Source organism: Opisthocomus hoazin, chromosome 1 (assembly GCF_030867145.1).
Source record: "Opisthocomus hoazin isolate bOpiHoa1 chromosome 1, bOpiHoa1.hap1, whole genome shotgun sequence".
Lineage (NCBI taxonomy): Eukaryota > Metazoa > Chordata > Aves > Opisthocomiformes > Opisthocomidae > Opisthocomus > Opisthocomus hoazin.
Genome location: NC_134414.1, coordinates 156597971 through 156616124, shown reverse-complemented (window position 1 = coordinate 156616124; position 18154 = coordinate 156597971). Strand labels below are relative to the sequence as shown.

The window sequence follows — 18154 nt, the reverse complement described above, 5'->3', positions numbered from 1 at the left end:
TGGCGAGCTCTGTGAGGATACTAAACAACTATTCAGTACTTGTCCTCACGTTCAGTTCCTCCTATGTGGCAGGATGTAGAGGATTATTCTGCTACCCATTTTATTGGTGAAGGGTACTCTACTGACTTTCCCAGATGAGAGCTGTAGGTTTAGGACAAGAGCTTGAGATCACAAGTTCCAGATTTGTGTTCACCAGATCATGCTACATCTGTTTTTAGCCAGTGGCAATGCTAGAATTAGATACATTTTTGTCTGTATTCGGTAGGTCTCCCTGGGATTCTCTGAGGCTTTTAATAAGGCCAGTAGCAAGTTGCAGTTCCTGGTGTTCTGCAGCTGGAAAAGGTGGTGATGAGTGGTGGTTGTGCTATCAGAAAAGGAGTTTTGTTCTTACAGTTTGACTGCTCTAGATCTGGGCCGTCCTGCAGATAAAGCTCACGCCCCTTCCTTCTGGATAAATAACCGCTCTGAGGTTGCTCTTCTCACAGAACTGGGTTTCTAGCAAAATATTTTCAGCCACTTATATAGTGGTTCAGTTTAATAAGAAGCTATACAGAAGGATGTTACTTTGGAATTATTTTCCACTGCGGCTGCAGTTCTTAGTTCCATAAACTGCGGGCCCATTTTGAAACAGATCTACCAGATGTTAGTGGTTGGACTCAATGATCTTGAGGGTCTTTTCCAGCCTAAACGATTCTATGTTTTCTCTTATTATGAATACCCTCTTCAACCCCTACATATCTGCAGACTCTGCATTTATTACAATCTTTCTTTCTGTTTTTTCCCCGCTATTCAGTGAGTGACCTCCAAGAAGAAGGCAAAAATGCCATCAATGCGCCGATGAACCCAAGCACTGTGGACATCCATCCAGAAGACACACTATTAGGTAAAGTGTTTATGCTACAGACCTCGACTAAGCAATTAGTAATGGAGGTGGCCACTGTGACCCCCATACCCATTGCTTTACCTGTGTCTCTTAATCTACGGAATTAGCTGAAGCAAGCTGTCATGGAGACAAATAATGAAACAGTAAATTAAAAATAAAAAAGTGTTAGTCATTTAGATTTTCTGATTCAAAGAGTAGTAGGAAATGCAAAGTACTGTTCTGAGATGTGGGCAAAGTGTTGATTGCTCGGTGTGTATGTATGGATCAGGAGTGTCTCCAGTGATTTCTTCTGGCTGCCACTAAAGGTGTGTATGGCTTTAGAAGATGGAGGACCACTCCCGAAAGCCTGTCATGCAAAGACAGGACCATCAGTGAACCTGGAGCAAAGCTCTGTGGTGATTCGTACGCTGTTATGGGTCAAATCTTCCTCAGGGTTTCAGCTGGCAGTATTTTGGGCGTGTAGTGGGTGTCACTTCCTCACGACTAGGCTGCCTGACTCAGTAATGAGGAAGTAAAAGGTCATGGGGGGAAAAAAAGAGCAGAAGAATTCATATTTTTTGGTAGGTTTGTGGAAATTTGTGAAGTATGTTCAGATAGCAGTGTCTTTATTAAAAAAATAAGATAAATGACCCTAAAAATACTGAACCCAAATGTCTGGGTGAAGTCTAAGGTAACCGGTTAGATGGTGTAGTCTGTCCTGTGTGTGGGGCGTGCGAGTGTCGGGTTTCCCATCTGACGGGGTGAAGCCCAGCACTGCAATAGGAAGTCACTGCAGATGGGTCATTGTCAGGCGTTAAAGGGTTCCTCTAAGCAGTGTGGCGATGGCCTGACCAATGGTCATACCAAAACCCCTCCTTTGCTGTCGTGCTGGAAGGAACTGAGAGATCAATAGGAGAATAGGCTTCCATATGGCCTGTCTAGACTCAGCTGAAGATAAATCCATGGGATTTATAAATTATAAATTATTTTAGCTGAAGAGATGTTGATCTCCGCATGTAGCTGTGACAGTCACCCATCCTTGTGTTCCTGTTGTGCCAGGGTTTGCTCTCCACTGAAAGGAACAGGTCTAACCTAAATCACAGCTACCACTTGGCTACTAAAGGAGCTAAAATGAAGGGTGCAGGGAGAATTCTGTTACTTCAAAGCAAGCACCAAAATTTAAAATACGAGACTCATGCCACCTGCTTCCTAAATACTGGTATCCATATCTACGGTAGCATATTAACATGCACATGTCTGTATGTGCTGTTGTGAAGATAATTCTGCCAAAGGCTGTTTGATTGTTAGCCTTACTGAGCTGAAGTTGATTCTGCTACCAACATTTCTGTATCAAGTTATCCCTTCTAAAAATTTGTCATTATATTCATGCCTCTTGTGGTTGTCCTGCTGGCTGTTGGAGGGCATTTCTCACATCTCTCCCATCTCCCAGCAACAGAAGAAATACAAGACTTTACACCTGAGAAATCTATTTTATGTTCTTTCCCCATGCACAAGTACAACTGATATAAGTAGTGGTAGTTTTCATTCTCCAGCTTAGCCAAAGGTTAAGGAGTTAATACACTCGGGGCCGCATGTGTGACCAAGTTTCAGGGAGCTGGAGAGTGGAGGCACAAGCTGCAAGGCCAAGTCTCAGCAGCTGCACGGACTGTAATGCCGTCAGCTTGCTATACTCTTCAAGACGGTGTCTTGAAGGTCAGTGGAAACAATCTTATTTTAGGGAAGTTAGGGCTGTGTTATCTTCCTGTGTGTCTGAGAATGCCTAACACTCTGATCATGAGATACTCCCTTCCTAAGATGACGACTAGCCACTGTCATTTCTTGATCAGCTGACAGGCCACTTCATGATTAGGAATATTTGCAGTATTTCAGCAGTTTACTTTTGAAGTAGATCTCACTAAAGTTTCCTGTTTTGCTTGAACAGAGGAGAATGAGGAACGCACTATGATTGATCCTAACTCAAAAGAAGACCCCAAGTTCAAAGAACTGATCAAGGTAGGAAATCACTGTTTTGTCCTTCTTCAAACCTTTAACTAGTAATCTGGACTTATTTACAAGCTGGTTACCAAGAACGTAGTTGAGGAGTAACAACCAGTTACTGCAGTATATCTGTGAAAACTGAGGTCATCAACAAGGTAAGGCTAAAAGCGACAATGAGAGAAAGAAGAGAAAGACAGAACGTCAGAGCGCTCATGGTAGGTGTGGAGTAAAGCTCCATTGTCCATTTACATCCTTGTGATTATCACAACGGGGAACAGTGGCCAGCTTGAACCTACCTGCAGTCACTGCAGGTAAACCTGGGTTCCTCCAGTTTATGGAAAAAGGGAGGGACCTTTGGAAAGCGTTAGTGAGATTTCAGGAGAAGAAAGAGTAGGACTGAAATGAGCAAGGGCATGGCAGGGGACAACAAGGAGACTTCTGGTGTTACAGGGAAGCTGGAACTGAGATTCTTCTTGCCTTGTATTCTGTTGGGGTTTTTTAAAGATAAACTTCTGTTTATCCGTGTGCTGAGGCAAGAGCCGGATTGTCCTGAATCTGTATCGCCACTGGAGACTCCTGCTGGAGGTCTTGGTCGTGGTGTCCCCAGCCGTGCTGAGGTGAGGTGTGGCTTCCTGCCTCAGCAGCTGCCAGGTGTGAGGGGGGGGTTGATCTTGAGGGACTAGAGTTTAGGAGAACCTTTTCTACGCAGTAAGCTGTTGAGGTTAACATAGTAAAAGCTTGAGCAGGAAGAGAAGGGACGGCAATTCTGAACAAATGCGATCTCTTTCCAAAAAGCATTTGTGCTTGTGGTATACTTCCTGCTGCACTTCCTCTTTATTATTTTAAAATTATTTAAAAAAGAAACAGCAATGCAGCTGCAGCTGGGTGGGTGTGAAACTTTGGATCGTGTATGCTGTCTCCAGATAGGGTGTTGAGCTGCGGCACATTCCTTTCAGGGAGCGTTGTGCACCCTGGCTGCACTCCTGTGCTTCACAGAATGCCTCAGCAAACGGCTCACCTGTACATCTTTGAAACAAGCCCAGTGGTCTGTTGCGGACACTGCAGTAACAGGTTTAGGATTACATACAAAACCACATCAAACTGAGTTTAGCAAGGAGCTGTGCTCAGATTTATTTGTTATTCTAATTCACCTGGAATACACCGTGGTTTTAAATCAAGTGAATTTGCACATTCTTTCTTTGTTAGTACCTAAATCCATTAATTCTGTGTAAAGGTGCGGTGGTCTTGCACCCCTCTTTCAAAGAGTACTGTGGTTTCGTTGATAATATCACTGCTTCGTTAGCATGAATAATTCGCTGAACCAGAGTCGTTGCAGTGAAGGAACCAGATGCACTCTGTGATGCTGGAAACTCGATACCGAGATCAGAATTTCTTTTAAATTGAGAATTTTGCTGTTGAATTTAATATGAGTTGGTGAGTCTTCCCTGGACGTCATAGTCTAGCAAATTTATGTTTTCCTGTTTAAAAACCTGAAGACCTTCAGGAGGAATGGAAATCGGGGCTAGAGCTGCGTTCAGGAATGTGTCTGGGTGCTTATGGCACGTTGCAGAATCGGGCTCTGGTTCACTGTGCCAGTTTACACTTGCACTTACCGATTGAACTGGAGCGGCTGGCGCAGGGAGCAGCATGTAACTGAGATTGTTTCCTTGGGATCGTCGTCAAAGGAGAGATGTGTCCTGTAGAGTGCCTGCTTAAAAATTATGTAATTTAGGTAACTGCTAATCATTTGTATACCTCTCAGCAGTTAAGCGTTTTTACAGAGATTCAGCTAGAGAAGCGTTTAACGTTATGCTGGTGTGAATCTGTAAGGCAAGGAGAGGTTTGAAGTATGTTGGCAAAACCTGTTTTATGCCATAGAGTTTGGATAGTGCAAAAAAAAAATGAGTAATTTATTGCTTGTTTACTGTTCTTCAGTGGTTAATGACATTTTCCAAGAGCCCCAGTGCTGGATGAGAATTAGCCATGTTAAATGCTACACAGCAGCAGCCAGCACGAAAGACTGCCTGCCCCACAGAGCTTGGAATGAAGGAGCTCCGCAGACTGGCAAGGAGTGAGGAGCTGAATAGATGGAGATTTCTGTAGTTCAGAGTGGTTCTATCTCTTTTCCCCTCCAAGAGGAGTTGTGTCGATAGCAGCAATAGAGCCTCACGCCTTTTGAAATTTGGCAGTGTGACTGAATTTCATTGGTGCCAGCCAAATCTCTTTGGACACCAGTTAGACATGCCAATGGTTTTCCACCATTGATTCTGAGTGTTTCTGTCCCGTCAGTCACATGCGGTTGGGTAAATGGATCTCGGCGCAGAGAAGCAGCAGAGATGTGTGTTGCTGACACTGCTTGAATATCTCTTTGTCTCTACAAAGTGTTGTTTTAATTTCTGCTAGCCTCATGCCGTAGGAATTATATGCATAGTGGGTGGGTCAGTGCGAGCTTGTGTGAGCGTTGGGAAGTTATTCTGACAGAGCTGTTGTAACTCTGGAGACACAGATTAGATAGCATTGTGGTAAGACAGAGAGACCAACCAAAAAAAAAACCCAGAACCCCACAACAAAAAGTCTCATTCCTCACTCTTATAAAACAAATATACAGTGAATCCTCATGTTGAAGGCTGCTTAGTTGGGGAGGCTAAAATACCTGCTTTAAGTCCTCTTGCACATATGAAAATCATCAGGAACTAGAATTATGCCTCAGAGTGTTGTTGGTTATTATCATTGATGGTGTTCTAAAAATAGTTGGCCACAATTTGTCAATATGGAGTGTTCAGCTACGTTCCCTCTGTGGCCAGGAGCCTTTTTTTCCTCACTGCATTTGCGCTGTATGTAGTCAAACACGAGGTGGTGTATGGCTCAACAAACCTGAAGCTGGAAAATCCGATCAGGGGAAGGGATACGAGTTATCATTTTATTTATATATATGTGTAAATAAGTTATTCACAAAATACTCTGTTTCTGGTGTCTGAAACATGCGAGCTTCTTTTACTCATTGCCCAATGTTTTCCAAGTGACAAGTGCACAGCTAACTTAAAGTAAGGGTTTGAATTGTAAGTTTGGGCTGTTTTGTGGTCAGATCCAGAGGTGTCCTGTGAGACATTGTTTCTTCCTGTATACTTCAGGGTTAGGTTTCTAGTCCGTATGCTATTGTGAATCCGTATAAAATTCAGTTTCTGTTAATATGTGAAATTCCCTTAGTGGTCTGTGTCACGAATTGCATAGAGTGTTTGGGAGTTCTTTCTCTTTTGAATACTCAAAAAAAAAAAACAACCAAAAAAAAAAACCACCACCACCACCAAAAAAAAAAAACCAAAAAAAAAAAAGAGGCGGCTGATGTATGCGTGTTTTCCGTGTGGTTGGTGTGTGTTTCCTTGTGTACTGGGTGTAAAGGTGGACGGAATCTTTTTTCCCCACTTCTGGTTCAGATATGGCTGAAGGGTCAAAGTTTCAAAAGCTTCATTGCTGGTTGTCATCCTAAGCATAATTAGAGTTAATAGACTGTAGGAATTGAGTCAGAGACTTTGAAAAGGTATTTGAATATTTCACATAAGTGGCAGATTTCCTGGGGTTTTTTCATGTGTTGCAGGAGGATAAATATGAAGAAGAGCTCCTACTAATTGAATGCAAAATTTTAGAACAGCAGCTTGCAACATGGGTCCTGTCTGGAAGTCCCTTGCTTTGACAAAAGGCAGCAAGTCACGGTTGCGAGATGCTCTCCCTCCCTGCAAAGACTTCTGTAAGATCAGCAGGTACTGCAGCAACGTTTGGCCTTGAAAGCCTCCTCTAAACTTAATACAGGTGCAAACACTGCTGCTCTAGATACTGCCTGAAATGAGGCAACATTCTCATTTGTGGTAAATCATTCACAGTCCTAGAAATTATAACCTTTTTCCATGTCTAATTATATGGCTTTTTAAAATTCACTTTGGTGAAGAGAAAACCAAAATAAAGCCGCTGTCCTTATGGTAAGGTTTGACGTGTGTCCAGATGAAGCCTTGCTTCCTATATGCTCAGTGCTCTGCTTTTGGAAACAAGAAGCTTGCTGCTTGTTTGCAGGCTGCCAGTGCTTTGTGTCTAGTCAATAGTTTCCAGGCATGAATGTGAATTTTTAATATTAATTTTCCATTCTCAATCCTGGAGCCAGTTAAGCTTTGATTCCTTTGATCTCTGCTTCCTCGTTCTCCCAGGAGTCGGGGGGGGAAAGGGTCATTGCAATCAGGGTGTTCTTTCTTTGCTGTTTTTGGTGACTGGGCTTCCTGTTTTCCCATTGTGCCAGATGTGTACATGTATTTTGTCTTTCTTCTCATTTTATTCATTACTGTATAGCGGTGACTGTGGGCTCCTTATGCCCTTGAGCCCTCCAGATTAACTCTGAATGTGCCTCACTGCCATGAGAGCAGCCAGTCTGTGGAACAAAAATACTTCAGCTGGTGAGGTTTGATGTAAAAAAACCCATCTTGCATGAACTGAAAAACCACATCGGCCAGGCAGACTCATTTTTCCTTCTAGATTTCTAGCACTTCTTTTGTTTCAGTTGTCTGCCTCAGCAAAGTTCAGTTTTAGCCCAGTGTTTAGTAATGCAACATGGCTCATTTAACCAGACACATGCATTTGTCCTAAAAATGATGCGATAAATGGATGTGTCAGAATTTAAAGCACCACTGGAAATTTTACAACTACAAATGCAAGTGTCTGAGCATTTGATGCAGTTCAGAGATATTCTATGTGAGTATGGATATGCGTGAAAGGACAGGCATGGTTTTGAGGACGTGGGGATGTTGCATTAAAGTTTTACAGTCATGCTGCTAATCCCAAATACTATAGAAGACTAGAGAAAAGCAGCTTTTCATGAAGGTATGACAACTTCAGTGACCTAGCAAGCATTTCCATGTGCCTGCGTGCTGTTGTCTGAGTCTCCAGGTGCTGAAGCAGAAGATGAGTCTCCGGAGCAGTGAAGATCATTAGCTACACGTGGGATCTTGTGGTGGCTTCACCAGCCGCTGCGTGTCAGGAGAGGCATGGCGTTAGGGCGGACACTGGGAGAACTGGCTTTGCAGTAAAGCACTTCCTCAGTCCTACAGTGTTTCTCTCACAGCCGTTATTTAATGCAGCAAATGAAGCCCGAGCTTAACAGGCAGTTCTGAACCACAGATGTATGAGGTGCAGGCACAGAAGCGAAGGAATGGGTAGAGGTGTGTGAGACCAGACAGATCGAAGTGAAGCATATTTTCATGCACAGGAAAAGCGCTCTCTCTGTACCTTCTGTCTGCTTCCCACCCCATACTCTGTGCCTCTGTCAAGCTGTTGAAATTTTTAGATGTTCAGATTATTGAATATTTTCTGCTTCTGTCTTTGCATGACGGAGCAACTACAAAGAACTGGAGAGCTGACTTTCTGTGAGCAGAGAGTCGGAAAGTATTTCTGCGTGTTCGTCATTTCAATAAGCAATGTGGTACTTTACTTCCCTTGTAAAAGTTTAGAATAAAAAAAATTCTATGCAGAAGGATTTTTCCAGGCTCCTAATTAAGACACAATCAGGAAATCAAGAGGTGGGACAGCAGATTTTTGGGGTTGGTTTGTTTGTTTTTTAATTACAGAAATTGCCAGTCTTCATGTGCTGTTAAAAAAAACACCTGATTTTTTTTTCTTAAATATAAATTGCAAATTCATTTTTTCTAGCAGAGTTGCAGTTGTAGTCTGAATACTAAGGAAGTTAGGATGTTCCTTGGGATATTTTTTTTCATTCATGTGCTGAACTATTAAAATAATAAAATAAGTACAGCTAGACCTTGTTTGATTTGTATCTTTTATGCAGTTTTTTGCCAAAAGTTTTCATGCTAAATTTCTCTGAAACGTTGAAGTAGCACATAGTGGAAGTATTTCCCTTTTTTAACACCCTGTACCCAGAGCCACTTTGTGATTCCTGTGTAACTACGCTCTTGGAAATGGGATGTTCGCTCCTGGATTAGAAGGTACTTCTGGCCTTTTAATTCCTTGGAATTTTCTAGATTCTGACTTCAATACCCTTCAGCACAGGACAGGCAAAATAAAATGTTTATTAATAGTTTCAAACAGTTTAGCATCTGGAGTCTTCCTTTAACAAAGCTTGTAAGGACTTTTGGAAATCTGGCCTCTTTCTGCAGGGACTGTAGTGGGATCTGATTAATGAGTGTTACCTTCAGCTGAATTTCAGATAATTTTTGAAAATCTGCTCTGTAGATCTCGAGGAAGACCTAAATCTTCTATGACTATGATTTTGTCAGTTCTTTTTCTGTTGATGTCTGTGTGTGTCAAACTCGTATCATTTTGGAATTGGGAAGTCACGTTACTGACAGGCATTGAAAATCTCTTTCTAGGTGATCTGGGACTAGAAAGTATCTTGTTATTTGGGATTCCCTCTCTGTGTTCCTGGTGATCGGTTTTCAAGGTGAAAGATGGTATCCCTCTTCTCATTGTCTTCCAGCTGTGGTAATCCTTTGCTAACTTGTCTAATGTCTCTCTCCAGCCCTTTACCATAAATTTCCTTCTGTCCGCTGAGAAAGATTGGAAGAGAGAAGAATAGCTGGTTGGAGCTTTCCCTGCAGTGTGGTCGTGGTTCCCCCCGGGGAGCAGAGCGCTGCTAACTGTTGTATTTAGGCTGCGTCGTCTTGCATGTACCTTTTGTTGGCTACGGTCTCCGATGAGCTAATTTTCATTGGGGTTTTCAAAGGAAATCCAGAGGTTTGATGCCCTGTGCCAGGTGGTAGCTGACATGTGATGATTTTTTGAAAACCGTGGCTTTAAATCGAGAGGAGAGGGACTGGGCAGGGAGAGTTTCCCTAATCCAGAGGCTGCTGAAGAGGAGTCCAGAGAGCTGCTAGAGGGTGAACTGCAGGAAAAGCAATTGTCTTGACATTTTTCTCTGCCCATGTGTGTTACATAGATATCAGGCTGTGTGACGCAGAAGCGAGATGGTTTCCGGGTCGTGATGGAGCATGTGCCAGGAGACAGGCTTCCCGGCGTTGCTCCTGTGAGTACAGCCGAAGGGGGAGCAAGGCCGTGCCTGCCCGGGCACGGTGCTGCTGTACCGCTTTCACGCCAGGGGCAGCCGGTGTGCCAGCAGGCTGGGCTGCTCCAGCAGAAGCGCGGTGGTTGTCCATTTGTTGGCAGTGCAAGCCGTGAAGGTGTTGCAGGAGGGGAGCAAGAGGCAGGGGAAGGAGAGGGAGAAACCGTGTGATCCTCCTGCCCAGCAAACGGCGTTAGGTGGGTAGGAGAGTGGAACAGCTCGGTGGCCTGTGCTGGAACAGTGGTCGTAGCTGTAACTGCACGGCGGAGGCGGTCTGGTAGAGGGAATGGCCCAAGTGACAGGTGAGGTTCCTGCAACGTCGCAGGGGAGCGCTGGGGCAAGAATACTGGTGCAGAGCACATCCTTCTCTATCCACATCTGTCTTCACATGTCACCTCCGCTTTTTCTTTACGTGCTGTAGAGAAGGCCACTTTTGATACAAGTTGCTGATATTACTAGTGAATAACTTACCGGAAAATCTTTATTTTTCATCACTCTGGGCAGTTTAGAGGGCAAAAGTGAATTTACGTATGTGAGCATCAATGCTCCTCCTTGCTTTTCATGAATTGACTGGTTGCCATATCACCCAGCTATAATTTGCCACTTCCACTGTTTTTAGAGCTGAGTTTCAGTCCTCAGCATTTTCAGCATGATCTGGAGGTACTAAAGGCATAGATTAGAGGTACATGAAGCATTAGTATTTCGGTTTGCATTGTGAACTTCTTTGTGGACACTAAGCCTAGCAAAACTCACTTGAGGTTGGTAGATTCAGTGAACCTCAGCAGCCAGGCTGAACTGCTTAATTGTCCTTGTGACCAGCATATTCAAATGCTCGTGTTTCCTGGGACTGCCAGGGTGGGTCTTTTCCAGTGCAAGCCTGTCTACATTTTGTTCATTTGCTTTTGTTTTGCCATCTCTTGTATATTAAAACCCCAGAACTTTCTTAGCCATCGTGACTGCTGAGAAGAGGCAGAAGAGTGGGATCTAATCGGAAAGTGAATTTAAAGAATCCACAGTTTTATATGAAGCAAATTAAAAACTGCAGCATTTTTAAATGAGGCTTGTTGCTTTAAGCTGCTTTAGTTAATGTTTTTGCACGTCTATGACTGGCAATAATCATCTCCTCTGACAGAATCAAGGATTTAGCAGGATTTAACAGTGTGTTTCTTCCCACAGAACTATATTATTTTTGCAAAAGTGATTTAATTTTCTAAATAATAAATTGGAGGAAGGTAACTTGCCAGCTTCAAACAGTCAAGGCTGTTTTTCCTGTAACTGTTTGGAAATTATTATCTTTGGCACCTGGAAAACTTAACTCAGTTCCTTTTCTTTTTAAAGGCTCTTTATGTTCATTCCTGTTTTGCAGGTTATTGAATGATTTTTATAGTTATGGTAGTCAGCATATGGAGACTATTGTATGTATCAGGGCCATTTGACCAAAATTTTAATTGCAAAATTCTGTGTTTTGCAATAGCTTGAGATAAATGGCCTTGTGGTGTTGCTGGTGGCAGGGATCTAGCTAGTGGGTCTGTTTAGCTCCTGTTAGTAGAAGTGTTGGCTCTTTTGCCTCTGAAGCTCTTCTTTCTGGTGCACCACTTGCATCTGTTCAGGGTAGAGATGAATGTGGGAGCGTGGGACTATTGTCATCTATTGGCAGGTCTGCTGTTCACATAAACCAGGTAAGATGTGTTTTGGGACCTGGAGAACATAGCTGCTGCAAAGGTTATTGTTGCAGAGCTACTAGTTGCTACTTGCTTTAGAATTGGTGCAATAAGGAAGCATTTTAATGGGGAAAAATAGAAGGCACTAAAATTGCCATGCTGCAAGACCTGAATTAAAAACAATAGAGGAAAAGCATCTCTTTGTTTGTTATTTTTCTGTAACTTGGAAATACGTGAATATGGTTACTCTTGCTCTGTTTTATATTCCTGATTACTGCCTTCAATGGAAGGAACATATTTCAGTGGTTTTTAGACATTTGCCTCCTTTTTCTGTACTTCCAGGTTCTAATTGACTGGATCAATGATGTGCTGGTGGAGGAGAGAATCATTGTCAAACAGCTTGAAGAGGACCTTTATGATGGACAGGTGCTGCAAAAGCTGCTAGGTGAGTTCACACGAGAGAAGGCAGCCCCAAAGATTGGAAGGGGCCCAAAGTTAATGTCTTCCAAAGCTGCAGACAGTCGCAGGTCTGTGCAGTAACTCACCGTCTCACCAGGGGTACAAGAAACGGTTAGCAGGCTACGCAATATCAGAGGAGCTGAGTTGGAGATAGCTACGTGGTTGCAGAACCATGCTCCTGTGGAGACCACCAATGAGACTAGGCACCTTGGACCCTGGTGACCCACAAAAGCAGGACTCCGCTTCAGCGTCCACCCTCCAGCATAGCTACCAATAACAAATATGAAGCCTTAACAACCGTAGATACCCAGGAGCAAGGTCTGCAAGAGGAAACTACACCAGCAGCGCACAGCGGGTACTGCACAAAGAGACCACGGGTACTCGTGGTGGGTGACTCCCTGTTAAGGGGCACTGAGGTGCCCATCTGCCAACCTGACAGGGAGGCACGCGAGGTGTGCTGCCTTCTGGGAGCTAAGGTCCGAGATGTGGCCGAGAGGAGGCCACAACTTGTAAAGAGCACAGACTACTATCCGCTGTTACCCTTTCACATAGGCACACATGCCACTGCAAGTCGGAACGTTGGCAGAACTAAGGAAGATATCAAAACCCTGGGGTGAAAGCAAAAAGTTCTGGTGCCCAGGCCATCTTTCCTTCCATTTTACCAGTTGGAGGAAGGGGATCAGCTAGAAACAGGCGCATTACGGGTATCAACTCTTGGCTTTGTGGCTGGTGCCGCCGTGAGGGTTTTGGTTTCTGTGACAATGGGACTTTCTTCAATGATTACAACCTGTTGGAGAGGGATGGGACCCACCTCTCTAGAAGAGGCAAGGGGATCCTTGGCAGCAGGCTAGCCAACCTGGTGTGGAGGGCTTTAAACTGAAGGACTTGGGGAGTGGGGGGCAAAGTCACAATGCTCAAGCCATCCCATCTGGCTGGGGATTAAGAGTGGCTAATCAGAGCAGGGACAAATGTTCCTCAGCTGTGTCCCAAGCTGAGAAGCAAAAGACCAACAACCTTAAGGGTGGGCATGGACATGGCAGATCCTCTTGCACCCCTCCAGGGAAACCAGCATGCTCTCCAACAAGGAGAGGTGGGGGAGCTGCTCTGCATGTGAGGGAGCAACTGGAATGTACTGAGCTCTGCCGTTCCTTGTGTGTGAGACATTTTCCAAGAAGAACTGTCGTGACAGGCAGACGCACAAAAAAGATGAAAGACAACAGCTTGTCAGTGGGCTTATTTTGAAGCAGTTTGGAAGAAGAGATTAGCAAAAGGCTGCCTGCCTGGCTGAGGTGGAGCCCCTTGTTTAGTTAATTTTATCAAGGAACGAGTAGTGCCGCTCGAGAGGCTGGAGTGGCTTGGTACGCATGATGTCACAGTGAGAGGAGATAAATTTCTGCTTGATCGCTGGCAGCTAACCTGGGCTGAGAAGAGATAGGAGCCATAACACATGACCAAAAAAATGAATCTTGTAGTATATTTTTTTTATAAATGTCTAAAAGATTTTAAAATAATATGTGCGTGTTTTGGTAGTCAGTTTAAAAAGACCCAGAGACGTCTTGACTAAAGAACATTTTTCCCATTAATATTCAGATATTGATAAAAATTTCCTACTGTAGGTTGACAGAAACAGTTCAAAGTGTTTGTGAGTTGATAACCTGCAAGTCTCTTCTTTTTGGGCTATGGAAGTACTTTTGTATTTCTGTCACTTTTTAAAAAATAGGTATACGTATCTTCAGCTAGATAAAATATCCAGAAGAAATACCTTCTTGAACTTGAGAGCGGAAATAGTTCCATTATTGCAATAATAGGTTTTGACAGCTCTGAAATGTTTCTGAAAGATAGAGTTGAAGCTCATCCCATTTTGTGAAAGAGGTTGTGGTGAAGTATTTTTTGTTGTTTTAAAGACTGGAATAATAATATACATATATAATTAGAATATGTTCAACCAGCCCAGACTTCCCAGTCCCAGCAGCAGAGTGAGTTTGGCCATGTTTTCCCCCGGGCTGGAGGGGGAAACAAGATCAGCTGCTGCCATTGCTCTGGTGGCTGGAAGACTCTACCCCGCCTTCCTCCGTTCCCTTTCTTCCTTTTTTTTCTTTTTTTAGAAAAATTCAGCTTCTGTGTCTTTAGCAAGGGCCACAGTGCAGAGGAAGAGAAGAATGACTTGTCTATGACTTTGGCAACCAAAAATTATATTAAACAGAATTCAAATTTTAGTAGTGGCATTTTACAAAATTTCCTGCGTTAATTCATTTTCGGAAGTAATCAACCGTGATATGACAATGTCATAACAACATGACAAGATTACCAACTTACTTCTTTCTTTAAATTAGTTCCACTAAGCCAGTAGAAATCTTTGGGCCATACGAGTCTATTACTCTTGATGGTTTGAGGAAGCAGAGTTTGCTTTGGTTTAAATTCATACCTTCAGTTAACCTGAAATAAAGGGTATCAAGCTGAAGTGAATGTTCACACAATATTTCCCCTTTTTTGTATTAAATCAGCTTGTTATTAGAAAAGTCCATTAAACCTGTGCAGATTGCTCGTGTGGTGAAGGCTGTGTTGTACCAAATGCTTTTCAGCAGTGAAAGAAAATGAGAGGTACAATAAATATTTTTACTAACTTGGTGCCTGTTTGGAAGTTGTTATATATTTTGACGCCTGATTGGATGAGCATCTTCTGCCAGACCTTACCAGTCTTCTATCACGGGTCGTACTGGAACTGACACAGTTTGATGAAAGGTTTCCTTTCAGCTATTTCGCTTTCTGAGGAAAATCATTCTCTTGGAAAATTTCTGGCAGAGTTCAGCTCTGCCCAGTGCTCTGTGCTCGTTATTCCCTCCTAGGCCTTTGTTTAATCTGATTTTGCCTGTTCTTTTTGTTGTCCTTTTTTTCAAATACAGAAAAATTGGCTGACCGTAAACTGAATGTGGCAGAAGTGACGCAATCTGAAATTGGTCAGAAACAGAAGTTGCAGACGGTCCTGGAAGCTGTCCATGACTTACTCCGACCACATGGCTGGACAATCAAGTGGAACGTTGACTGTAAGGACTCTGTTATGCTTTCTGTCTCAGCTTCACAGGCAAGGAGGGTGTGATAGTCAATAGGTTGATCATATGCTCTGTGATGCAGTGTGTTTTTAAAAATTGTTTATTTATTTGTGCAGTGGATGTTACCACATCCATGTATGTATTGTGACCAGTACCTTCTTCTGTGGCCTTTGTTCAAGGACAAAAGTACATGGCTGTGGGAGAGTTGAAGTAATTTGTTCCTTCAAGGATATGCTGTTATTAGAAAGTCTTTTGTTTGTTTCTTGAATTTGAATCACTACAGATACGAGAAACTGTTAGTCGTTCAAGTACTAGAGGGTGGTCTGATCCTTTGGGCCACCACAGGATTCTGCGTCCTGCTGGAGGATGCAGCTTCTGACAGGCTGAGCAGAAAGTGCCCTTGGTTCAAGCATGGGCTGTTGCAATCCGAAAGTGAGAATGGAATTTGTGACGTCCATTCATCTAGGCAGTGGGTGGGCTTCATCTCTTACAGCCAGGAAAACTTGTGTTAACACTTTGGAAGTCTGCTAAAAGCAGAACTCTCCAGTATTCTCCAGTACAGTGGAAGGGAAGTGATTGAGTCTGCCTGTCTTCATTGACTAGAGAGGGAGCTGAAGTGTTTGGACTCTTAGGTTAGGCACGTAACTAAAAGGGAGGGTTGAATCTAGGCTTTGCTACCTAAACAACAGCTCAGAGCTGTTGTCTAAAATAAGGCCTCAGCATTCTGTTATTTGATGAATTTTCCTTGTTCTCTACAGCAATCCACGGCAAGAATCTGATTTCCATTCTTCACCTTCTGGTAGCTTTGGCAATGCATTTCCGGGCTGCCATTCGGCTGCCGGAGCACGTGTCTGTCCAGGTGGTGGTTGTGCGGGTGAGTATGAACTCAGGAGAGAAACCGAGCAGAACAAGCACTGTTTATCAGTCTGGTTTTGCAGTGCTGGGCTGCTCCCGTCTGTTGTGCCCTGATGTCTTGTCATTTAGAAAATTCTTGTCCCAGTTGTTTCGTGAGTTCCGGTCCTGGGAATGCATTTTTGGTGTGCTTAAATGTGATCCCAGGAGCATCATATCTCTAATATGTTTGGGACCACCATTTGCTACTGCAGTATCAAGCTAAAAACATGTGATGGGGTTTTGTGTAAGAGAGAGTTGTGTCTGTAATTTCTGGCACTCAAGGAAATGGGTTTTGCCATGCATTTTTTGTAGAGAAGCCATTGAAACGCAGACAGCACAGAAAGGTGTTTCAGCACGTAGAATCTCCCTAGTCTGGGAAGCCTGTTACTGGTGGTGTTTTTCCCCAATGACTTATTATGCAGACTTAGACATGTTATTTTCCTTGGCATGCTAGTAGACTTTCATCATTTCTTTCACAGCCTTGTGTTTTTATTAGCTTTCCTTAGATATGGAGAAGAGATCTGACCTGAGGAACCCTGACTTCTTCCCTACTGCCCTAGATACTGCTCTAGTTCTTCCTTTCTCTGCCCGGTGTTGACCATTTCCTTTCACTCTACAAAGACTCTGCTTTCAGAGCCTGTGTACTCTTGCTTGTTACCTTGCCTTCTACCCCAGCTGAAGCTGCTGTGGCAGCACAGTCTGTAGCAGGAGAACCCAGCTGTCCTCAGCAGCGGCTGGAGCACCAGGCAGAGCTGTTCCAGCCGGCGCTCTGGTCGTGCCGTGACTGTCCGCTGTGGTGCTCGGTGCTGCTGTTGCAAGGCAGGCTCAGCTGCTGGCAGCAGGCTGTGGAAGTGCCTGCTGTACCCACCACTTACAGCTGCCAGGCTGTAGTGGGTTTCCTTTGGAAAATAAAGAAGATAAAGTGATCTCAGGCTCTGTTTTGCGCCTGTGGGTCCCCTTACAACATGCGATGCCTGGTGGCTGATCAGGCAAGTCTCATTTTGCTCTGCGTCTAAGTAAGGGGGATTTCCAGACTGCCTGCCGGAATGCTCTAGAGGTACAGGGTGTGATGTAAATGAGTGGTTGGTGGATGCTCCCTGGCTCACAATAAGTGTATGTATTACCTTTAAGAAGTGATTTTGAACTGCTTGCAGGCTGCTGTGGTTCTTTCATTTTAAGAACGGTGAGTTAGGTATAGAGTAACATGAATGCAAATAGGCGACTAATTGCTTTTTAAATTGCTTTTTAAATTGCTTTTGACTGTCTTGGAAAGGGAAGGGGGGAAATGTAAATATAAAGTGGTCAACAGTCCTCTGACACCCTGATGCTGGAAATCTCCTTCTGCCCAGTATAGGGAAGTGTCTTCTGTAACTGACAGGTCAGAAAAAAACCTTTGGTAAGGAGGTAAAACCTCTCTTTCCTTGTCCTTAGTTCAAGCTTCGGGACCCTCCACCTCTGTAGCAGAGGGAAGGCTATGGAGAAGGTGTTTTCACATCTTTTGCTGTTGGAGGGATATAGAGAAGACACCTCCTGAGAGCATCTGGTCCCTGCATCTTGAGACTAGACAAGGCTGAGGTGAAGACAGGGTGAGATAAAGGCTGATGGAAACTAGGGGAAGAAAGAGAGAAAGAGCAACTCCTGTATCCCCAAGGGAGTGTCTGAAGGTGTCAGAGCAGTGGTACAGTGAGAGGTAATTTAAGCTTGAAAGGCTTTAAGCTCTTGCTTTTGGACCTAGAGCCTGGAGTCCTGGAGATGGTTATGGCAGCTGCGGGCTGTGAGCCCACCTCAGCTGGCCCTGTTGCAAGATGAGACTCGTATCAGCCCCTCTGTCCCACTGCTGGGAGAAGCCTGCAACTCTTCGGCTTTGTTTATTTAAATGGAAAGCGAGGCATGGTATAAACTGAAGCATGTTTCTGCTCAAACAGTAACTTTTGCTGTATAGTTTCGTAAATTGATTTTTTTGTAGTTCAGCATCCATAATCTAGTCTAAAAATAGATGCTGGTTCAGTAACACATACCTCTTTAAATGGATTTAATTTAGCTTTTGTTATGACAAATAGAAGAATGGTAATGAGGTTAATATTGTTCCTAATTCAAGTAAGAGAACAATTAAGATTATTATTATTATTGTTATTATTATCAACTTAAACGATCTCTTATTACAGATCCCAATAAT

At 43.6% G+C, this 18154-nt stretch overlaps 1 protein-coding gene across 3 annotated transcripts in view; it reads left to right on the top strand.

The window, feature by feature from the left end:
* Window positions 1–18154, top strand: part of PARVB (parvin beta) — a 55618-nt gene that overhangs the window by 18568 nt on the left and 18896 nt on the right. For all 3 annotated transcript variants that reach the window (XM_075443209.1, XM_075443229.1, XM_009931842.2), the window contains exons 2-6: window positions 794–883; window positions 2805–2875; window positions 11918–12020; window positions 14938–15078; window positions 15843–15958. In XM_075443209.1, the coding sequence (XP_075299324.1) occupies window positions 794–883; window positions 2805–2875; window positions 11918–12020; window positions 14938–15078; window positions 15843–15958 (521 nt within the window). The remainder of the gene's footprint in view (window positions 1–793; window positions 884–2804; window positions 2876–11917; window positions 12021–14937; window positions 15079–15842; window positions 15959–18154) is intronic.